This window comes from Colobus angolensis, unplaced genomic scaffold (genome assembly GCF_000951035.1).
Source record: "Colobus angolensis palliatus isolate OR3802 unplaced genomic scaffold, Cang.pa_1.0 Scaffold50, whole genome shotgun sequence".
Taxonomy (NCBI): domain Eukaryota; kingdom Metazoa; phylum Chordata; class Mammalia; order Primates; family Cercopithecidae; genus Colobus; species Colobus angolensis.
Window position 1 is genome coordinate 1,219,475 of NW_012118488.1, and position 9,738 is coordinate 1,229,212.

The 9,738-nt window shown below is 55.4% G+C and overlaps 1 protein-coding gene across 1 annotated transcript in view; it reads right to left on the reverse strand.

Moving 5' to 3' along the window:
* Nucleotides 1-6,230, reverse strand: part of ARHGAP23 (Rho GTPase activating protein 23) — a 104,192-nt gene extending 97,962 nt beyond the window's left edge. Inside the window, exon 1 of the mRNA XM_011960007.1 lies at nt 6,154-6,230. Coding sequence (XP_011815397.1) covers nt 6,154-6,216 — 63 coding nt within the window. The 5' untranslated portion in view covers nt 6,217-6,230. The remainder of the gene's footprint in view (nt 1-6,153) is intronic.
* Between the last annotated feature and the right edge of the window lie 3,508 nt (nt 6,231-9,738).

The following is a 9,738-nucleotide window of genomic DNA, read 5'->3' on the forward strand; positions in this document are numbered from 1 at the left end:
AAAAAAAAAGAAAAGAAAAGAAAACCGAGGCTAAAACAATGAAGCAACTTGGCCAAGGGCACACAGTGAACAAGGAGTACATCTAAAATTTGGACCTCAGCAGGCTGAAGGCAGGCAAAGCCCATACACTCTACCTGAGGATGCTCCTGCCTCCCAACGAACTGAGGGTCATGCCAGGCTCAGGCTTCGTAGCTCCCGTGATTGGCCTGTCTAGATTAAATGGTGGACCATATCTCCCTCGGGGTCCTCTTTTTTTCTAGCCAGCTCCTCTCCAGCCTTTTTCAGTAGATGAGGTGTGGCCTGCAGATAGTGACTAACTAGTTCTTTTCTTTTTTTTTTGAAACGGAGTCTCACTCTGTTGCCCAGGCTGGAGTGCAGTGGCATGATTTCAGCTCACTGCAATTTCCACCTCCCGGGTTCACGCCATTCTCCTGCCTCAGCCTCCCAAGTAGCTGGGGCTACAGGTGCCCGCCACCACACCTGGCTAATTTTTTGTATTTTTAGTAGAGATGGGGTTTTGCCATGTCAGCCAGGATGGTCTCGATCTCCTGACCTCGTGATCTGCCCGCCTCGGCCTCCCAAAGTGCTGGGATTACAGGCGTGAGCCACCGCGCCCAGCCTCTTGACTAGTCTTAATTCAAACCAACAAATGGGGAGCAGAGGGGGTCAGAGGGCAAGAGGTCATCTGCCTAGGTGCACAGGACTTTGAGGAGGTTTCAGATGTCCCTGGGCCTAAGGTTTAGGAATGGAGGGAGGTGGCCAGAAATCCAACACTCCCTTCTCGCTCTTTTTTGTTTTATTTTGTTTTGTTTTTTGAGACAGGGTCTCATTATGTTGCCCAGGCTGGAGTGCAGTGTTGCAGTCACGGCTCACTGCAGACTCGAACCCTCCAGCTCAAGTGATTTTCCCACCTCCACAACCTGAGTAGCTGGGACTACATGCTCAGCTATGTTTTTTTTTTTTTTTTTAAGACTACATTTTGCTCTTGTCACTCAGTCTGGAGCGCAATGGCATGATCTTGGCCCACTGCAATCTCCCTCTCCGGGTTCAAGCGATTGTCCTGCCTCAGCTTCCCAAGTAGCTGGGACTACAGGTGTGTGCCACTTCGCCCAGCCAATTTCGTACTTTTAGTAGAGATAGGGTTTCACCATGTTGACCAGGCTGGTCTCAAACTCCTGACCTCAGGTGATCCACCCGCCTTGGCCTCCCAAAGTGCTGGGATTACAGGTGTCAGCCACTGCTCCTGGCCCCAGCTAATTTTTAAAAATTTTCTGCAGGTATTGGGTCTCCCTGTGTCACCCAGGCTGGTCTCAAACTCCTGAGTCCAAGCGATCCTCCTTCCTTGGCCTCCCAAAGTGCTGGGATTACAGGTGTGCGCCTCTGTGCCCGGCACCAACACCCTTTCTGTGAGAGATAGAGAATTGATAGTTAGGACAGGCCCTGCCCCAAACCAGGCTCTGTCTAACCCTCTAACTTCAAAAGGACAGAATCTTCCACCACAAAGTAATGCATTGAGCTGAACATCTCAGGGCCAGAGAGATGAAAAATAAACAGGCCTCTTGATTCCAACCTGTAGTTTTTTTCCCACGTGCTCTTTCTTCAGCACCAACCCCTCAGAACTCTGAGGGAACAAGAGAGGGAGGGAGAGCCAAAGAGAAGCTGAAGACTGGGGAAGCCCCCGGTGACCCCTGCCATGCTTCGGTGTGGGCGAGTGGACCTTCCCTTCCTCTCTAGGTTTGGCTCAGGCACTGTTGTGAGAAAACAAGGTGTGATACACCTCCAAGCCACCTTCCCAAGGCCCCAGCACCCCCACTTCCAAAGGGATAGGCTATAGGAGTCTGTGGTTTTTCCATACACACTGTCCCATTAGTCATGAATTAATTCTTTTTTTTTTTTCAATCTTTTTACTTCATGGCCAACGTAATAACATTATTCGTGAATTCGGTCATTTGGTCTACAAACATTATCTGAGGACTTGCTGTATGCCAGGCTCTGTGGACACCGAGACAAACATGACACCTCTGGGGCCCCTTGGAATGGGGTTAAGAACATGGCCAACTCTTCAGCTCTGCCACTTACTTGCTGGGTGGCCTTTGGAAGCCATGGTATCTCCTTGTGTCAGTCTCTTTTTTTTTTTTCTTTTTCTTTCTTTTTTTTTTTTTGAGAAGGAGTTTCACTCTTGTCACCCAGGCTGGAGTGCAATGGCGTGATCTCGGCTCACTGCAACCTCTGTTTGCCCGGTTCAGGCAATTCTCCTGTCTCAGCCTCCCAAGTAGCTGGAAGTACAGGCACGCATCACCATGCCCAGTTAATTTTTTGTGTTTTTAGTAGAGATAGGGTTTCACCATGTTGGCCAGGTTGGTCTTGAACACTTGACCTCAGGTGATCTGCCCACCTCAGCCTCCCAAAGTGCTGGGATTACAGGTGTGAGTCACCGTACCCAGCCTGTGTCTGTTTCTTAATCTGTCAAGTGGGGTGATGGTAATATACCATAGAGGTAAGCACTATGGAAGGAGTTGCTATTATTATTTGTCTTGGCCTCAAATAACTCCTGTCTGGTGGGGTAGATGGATATGAGATGGACCATCACAGTGTCAGGGGTAGAGCTGAGCATGGGGCGCCCTGGGAGGCCACAGGCGGGGCTGTTCCCTGGTTTGCACTTTACAAACATTTATGGAGAACTGCTCTGTGCCAGGCTCTGTGCTGGCCACTAGGGACACAGAGATGAACAGGACACATTGTCCACTCATCCCTGCTCCTCCCTGCCCTCCCCTCTCCCTCTTGGAGCCCAGTCCAAGAACCCTGCACTGAGGGGGGCCACGAAGGACAGAACCAACCACAGAGGCAAAGGCATGGCCTGGGAGCTGGGAGTCAGAAGACGGGTCCTTGTCTGCCAAGGCTGAGGGACCTTGGGCACTCCCCAGTCTGTTTCCCCACTGTAGCATAAGAGAGTTGGACATGATGACCCCTTTGGTCCTCACCCACTCTGACAGGTGGTAAATACACCCCACCCCAAAAGGGCTTTAAAATCTCCCCAAAGTCCAGCCCCAAGGCCATCTCAGCCTGATGTCCCACTGAGGCAGTGGGGGAGGAGACGCCCGCCTGGCACAGACTGGTACTGCCCTGCTGACAAACTGGCACAATTTCACAAGAAACAGGGGGGCCTGGATCTAAAGGCGGGTTGTTTGAAGGGGGTGTGGGGGGGTGCTAGGGGAAAGGCAGCACCAGCTCCCACAGGCCCTATTCATGTCTCTCTCCCGAGACGGTGAGAGCAGGATCATTAAAACCGGGCTTTGTCCAAATCCCTGACCAAGCCAATATCTCACCTTTGAACCCCTGCAGCTAACAGAGCAGGGCTTGATGCCCCTTTGGAAGGAAAACACCAGTGAACTGAGCCCTGGCTGACTGCTATAGGCCGGCATGGGGCAGGGTGGGAAAGAGCGGAGGAGTAAAGAAGTAGAACAGAAGAAAAGCAACCAAGCTGTAATCCAGCCAGAAGCTGACCTTGATCTTGGGCTGTGTACAAAATGGACACAGATTTGGGGTGGGAGTGACAGCGGGACACAGCAGGTCCTGAGAAGCCAGATAGTGAGGGTGAGAGCAAGACCCTAGAGCCAGACTGCCATGTTCCTACCCTGGCTCCACAGGGCACTGGGGGTGTGATTTGGGCTGCAGTATGAGCTCTCTGTGCCTCAGTGTCCTCAACTGTAAAACGGGGATAATAATGGTATCTACTTCTTAGTGGTATTGTGAGGATCAAGTGAGGTCGTTTTTATAAATCCTGGCCAGGAGTTTCGCTGTCTGCGCATGAACTATGAGCTACGCTGTGACAGCGGCTCTCCCCTTCCTTAAAAACACAGTTTTTGTTTCCAGGCACCAATGCTCATTTGAATATATTTGCTGGCGCATTTGTTATCTCCAATGACCACCTCCAGATTTCTACATTGGAATCCAACTTACAAGAATCCACCTGACCCACTATACTGCTGGAAACTTCCCTGCATGGCTGGCCTGGGATGCTGCAGGTCACAAGCCCCTCCCTAGAAGTTCTCCTGAGTATCTAACTGCAGTCCCTCACGTTGTAACTTCTTCCACACTGCTGCTTTGTAGTCTCTCTTTTAACCTTACACATCAAGAAGTCCTTCTGAGTATCCCTGCAATGAAGGATGAAGCAATCCACTACCCACTCCTGCACTGCTCTGCTCAGAACCAGCACCCTCCCTCACTCCCACTCCCATCCATGCCAAGAACGCTGCACTTCTTCCCCATGAGCCCAAGGTCAGCCCGAGGAGAGGTGCACAAGCACAGGGCCTCTTCCCCCGACCCAGGCCTTCTCTGCTTGGGCTAGGATCCACGAAAGCCTGACCTATTGCTGTAGTCAGACACCTTCCTAATAGCTTTACTCCCCAAGCTTCATCTTGTGCCCTGACTGCCTTCAAGTGTCCTGGGTTCTTGCCTGGGCACTGTCACTGTGTAGTCTCAGACCCTCTCTGTGAAACGGGACACCAACACCTACCCTGCCCACTCCCATTCTTCCTGTTTATTATTATTGAGGCCTTTGAATACAGCATTGAATGTAGAGGATTTACTGCTCCCACGGTTCCCAAGAAGAGGTCAGGGCCTCAGGTGCAGGATCTTGGAATTCCCAGCCACCTTGGGGTGGACCCAACCACACTGTGGGCAAGTGGAAGCCACTGGGGCTGGGGACCTTTGGGCTGCCTTTGGAGGTGAAATGACTGGTTATATAATCGAGATTCAAATCGCATGCCAATGAGTACATGGCAGTGAGAGCCGTCACTTTGGGGAATGGGGTCTGTTGCCCTGGCAGAGGGGAGAACCACATGGGATCAAAAGCCACTCACCCCCAGCTAGGCTGCAGGGTTGGGGTGGAGACAGAGAGGGGTGCAGGGGATAGAGATGAAGTATGTGTTGTTGGTGGGGGACTGAATCCAAGGGACTCATGCTTAATGACCTCCACCCCCACCCCCCGTCCATCCTGAATTTCAAGTTCATAATTAGGAAACACACTTTGGCTGAAGGGAGTCCGGGAGAGATGCAGATTGAGGGAGAACTGAACACATCCAGCAACCAAGGAACACACCAGTCTCCAAAAGAGTTGCAAGCAGCAGATCCCACACTGCCGGGAAAGCCGGGGAGGAGAGTCCCCAAGTCTTTCAGCCCTGTCTAAAGAGGAACAGGCCTCAGCCCAGGCCTTGACCTCAACCTGGACCTCAGGGAATTTCTTTTCCGAGCTCAGGGAAACTGTTGACCTGACAGTGTTCAAACCTTCAACTTAGGAGCAGGGAGGCCTGCTGGGGTGCTCCTGCTGGGGTGCTCCTGCTGGGCGGGCAGCCAGGCTCAGAGGTAAGGGAATGACCCTAATGGGGGATGGGGCCGGGAGGCCCCTGCTGGCCCCTCCCCAGACTCAGCAGCTGGCAGATGAAAGAACCCAAGCAAAGCAGCCCAGCGCTGAGTAATGCCCCTGGCACCCCGCGCTTTGACCCACCCACAGCCGGTCGGAGAGTGCAGAGGGGGAGGCCGCCGCGCCGCCAGAGCCAGGGGTCCCAGGCCTGGGTCTAGGACTTCCCCAGGACCCAGGAGGGCGGCGGAACCGTGCCTGGCAACCCGTCCCGCAGTCCGACCCGGCAGGGGGCGAGTGTGGCGCGGGGAGGGGGTGTCCGGACGCCTTGGCGGAGGACGTCCCGCTACGGGAACCCCCTCCCCCACTCCCTCTGCCTCCAGCTGTGCCGGGGCCTCGCCAACGGAAAACGAAAACTCGGGCAGAGGAAACGGCGGCAGGCGCCCCGCCTGACAAACCCGGACAAAAGCCGCGGGCCTCCCGCCCCCGCTGCCCAGCCGCTGGGGGCCTGGCACCGCCACCCGGGTCTGTGCCCCCTGCCCTGGCAGCCCCGTGCCCGTCCCGGCCCCTTGCCTACCTTCCTCCTTCCCGCCCCTCTATCCCGGACAGCTCTTGCTCGGGCCCCCTCCCGGGCCTGCCACTAGCTGAAGCTCCCCGCAGCGGTGCCCGCGGTGCCCGCGCCCACCGTGCGCCCCAGGCTGTGCAGGGCCAGCAGGGTCGCAGCGACCCCGGCCTGACCGCCCGCTCCCCAGCAGCTACCGGCCCCGCCCACTTCCCTGGCCCAGCGCCCTCACCTGTGGGGGCCGGGGCTCCGGGCGGGGCGGGATCCCGACCAGGCAGAAGGCGACTCCATTCATCGGGTGGCAGCGGCGGCTCTGTGGCCAGGGCACTGCTGGGGGCGCCGGCAGGGACCCGGGAGGGGCGGGGCAGGGGGCGGGGCCCAGCGCGGTGTGGCTCCCCCCTGGGTCCGCCCCCTCGCCCCTCCCCCTTCCCACCACCCACCCCGTGCTCCCTTCGGGGTGAGCCGGTGGCCTCGCTCAAGGGCCACAGACCGGCAACTGGGCTGAGACAGGGAAGAGGGCTGCCTGAGAGTTGAACGTCAGAGCCCAGTCTGGGGAGAGAGGCGGTCTCCAGGAGACGCTTTCCCGGCCTCTAAGGGACCGGCCCAGATAGAGGGCCATCCAGGCCCAGGAAAGAGGACAAGGGCACCGAACCCAGAACTAGCACAGGGACAGGGAGGGAGGGAGAGGGAAGCAAAGAAAAACAGCCAGCCAGAGATGGTCAGAAACAGAGATCCAGAGACCCAGAAAGAATGAGAAAGACAGAGACAAGATAGAGACAGCGCAGAGAGAGGCAGAGAAGGTAAGAAACAAAGATGAGGAGACCCAGGATCAGAAAGGGGGGGAGACAGAAAAAGGCTTAGAGGCCTTCTTCCCTTTAGAGACCCCTAGACATTGAGACACAAGGGCAGATTTAGTGCAGGGGGCGGGGAGACGGGGTGCCCCTCAGTGTAGGGTAAGCCCCTCCCAGCCAGAGTCTCAGCCCAGGATCCCAGAGCAGCAGGGGAGTCGAGGATAGAAGAGAGGCTGGCAGGTGCCTCAGCCCTTCTGACCCCCACCCAGCCTGTCCTGGGGCTCAGGTCATGGGGCCAGCCCACAATCCTGCTCTGCAGTGAACAGCAGTGACAGCAGAGGCTCCCAGTCACCAGCACCCCACAGCCACCCTTCCTGGCTTCACTGGAGCTCGGCCTAAAGAGATGCCCTGGTCCTCAGCCAGCTTCTTTCCTTGTCCCCCAGAAGGACCTACTCCAGCCCAACCCCTGACAGTCCAGTCCAGGGAGGGACAGTCCTTCTGTCTTTCTTTCTTTCTTTTTTTTTTTTTTTTTGAGGCAGGGTCTCACTCTGTCACCCAGGCGTGCAGTGGCAAGATCTAGGCTCACTGAAACCTCCACCCCCAGGTTCAAACGATCTTCCTGCCTCAGCCTCCCCGAGTAGCTGGGACTACAGGCCCATGCCACACCGCCAGCTAACTTTTGTATTTTGGTAGAGACAGGGTTTCACCAGGATGGCCAGGCTGGTCTCGAACTCCTGACCTCCAGTGATATCCGCCTGCCTCAGCCTCCCAAAGTGCTGGGATTATAGGCGTGAGCCACCACACCTGGCCTTGTCCTTCATTTCTAGAAAATAGCTAGAAAATTCTTTCTACTATCTAACTCCCATTCTTCCTGCTTCTTACTTCCTACAGCTTATGCTTACCTCTTTCCCATGCCTTTTGTAGTTGAAGTGGCTTCCGTATTCCTTTCCCCAGATTATGTAGAAAAGAAGGCAGAGGATAAAATAGGACTTGGAGAGAGGAGGCAGTGAAAGCGGGAAGGCCAGCTCTGCCTGCTGGAGTTACCACCTTCCTTGGTCAAGGAGATCCCTGAGAGCCAAGCAGCCCCAACCCCCACCCTTTTATCCTTGATCAGGGTTGGGAACTCAGGTCTTAGAGGGGTTGGGGTGCCCCAGACAACGATTAGGCCATCCCTACTCCTGTGAACCTGAGGAATGAGATACTGACTGGATTTTAGATCATATGCTTCATTTGATGTATTTTAAATCCCCTGGTGGTCAAGAGAAAGGGATTCTGTTTCATAATAATGGAGGGGCAGTTAAATGACTCCTCTCCCTTCCTCATCCTTTTTCATCAAGGTCATGTGCTGCCAGAATTAGCCTCCACTTCTGGAAAGTCCTTCCTGCTGTCTAACTGTAATCTGTCATACTGCCTGGATTTTCTTGCTTAACTTTCAACCAGGTGCCTGTTTCTGCCTCTTTCTGTCCTGTAGCTCCAATGGTCCAACGCTTGTTGCCACCTTGGCTCAGAGGTCCTTTTCTCCCAGGATAAAGGGTTCTCTCTGTGAGGGGGAAGGGTTGGCATCTGAAATCAGACTGAACTGAGGCCATGGGGGAGGAGGGAGGGTGGTGGCCCTGGGGTGCCCCGGCTCACTTTTTCCAGAGCCTGATGCCCTCAGACCCCGCAGGAGGGGGTGAGAGGAAATGAGCTCACACTGACCGGCAGGCCAGGCGAATTCCTCCCTCCACAATGCACTGCAGAGCCTCCCCCACCGGCTCCCACTTCCCAGAAAGTGCGGCTCTCTCCCCACCCTGCCGCCCTTCCCACCTCTTCCTGCACCTTGACCTGCACCCCCACCCTGTCCCAGCCCACCCCATCCATCTTCTCTAGCCGCTCTTCCTCCTCACCTTCCTCTCCATTCTGGCTCCCCTTCCTCTCTCCACACTCCGGGTCTCACTTCATGCATCCTGCCATCCGCCCCAGCACCCACCGTATTCCTGTACCTTCTTTTTTGGGGTTTGGAGCCATAGAGCCCAACATGGGGAGAGTCTCCCTCATTGAGGACCCTCCTCATACTCCCCCTCTTTCCAAATTCCTTCCCCAGCCCAATCACCATCCTTCATTCACAAAGGTCTACTACGTGAGGGGGTAGAGGAGACGAGGGGGTGGGGTAGGTTGACCCTGGGAATACAGAGGTGAGGCCTAGATCCTTCCCTTGAGGGGCCTGGGTCTTCTCCAATTGTGACTCTCTAAAGAACTGCCAGCACAGGAGCACATTCAGCTGGAGAAGCAGAGAAAGCTTCCCCAGGAGGTGCCTTGAGCTTCTTGGGCTTCGTGGATGGGGCAGGGGAGGGTGGGAGTAGGGAAAAAGGCACTCCAGGGAGAGGGATGCTCAGGGTGAACCAGGGAGGCAGGAGAGAGCAGGCTCCAGCATCAGCATCGTGGCTGGGGCCAAGTGGAGGTTGCCTGTGGGCAGGAAGCATGGAGGGATGAGGAAGGAAACACAGGCAGGGGTGTGATGGTGGAGGGGCTGCCCAGAGGTGCTTCCATGCTAGCCTGGTTTGGGGCAGGGAGCTGAAGCAGCGATTTTGCCATGGCCACCATGGCACGTAAGGGGAACAGGAATGGAGGGCGGCAGGCAAGGGGATTCTGGGAGAAATGTACCAAGGCAAGGGGCAGGAGCCACAAACAACAGAGGCTCTGGGACTTGGTGAGCAGGAGGAAGGAACTGGAAGAGTCCAGGGCAAGGCCAAGGCTTGGAATATCAGGTTGTCTAGGGTGTTCACAGAGAGAGGGGACAAGCCAGGCACGAAGTCCTTTGTATGTGTGATCCCAGTTAAGCCTCACAAAGGCCTGTGAAATAGATCTCAATCCTCATTCTATGGATAAGGAAAATTAGGCCCAGAGAACTCAAGTATCTTGCCCAAGGCCACACAGGATTTGAACCCAGGCATTTGGGCTCCAGGGTCCACACACTTAACCAGCAGGCTGTGAGGCTGATGGAATTGTGACAGGCTGCTTAAACCCTGAGTCCTATCTTCTGGAAG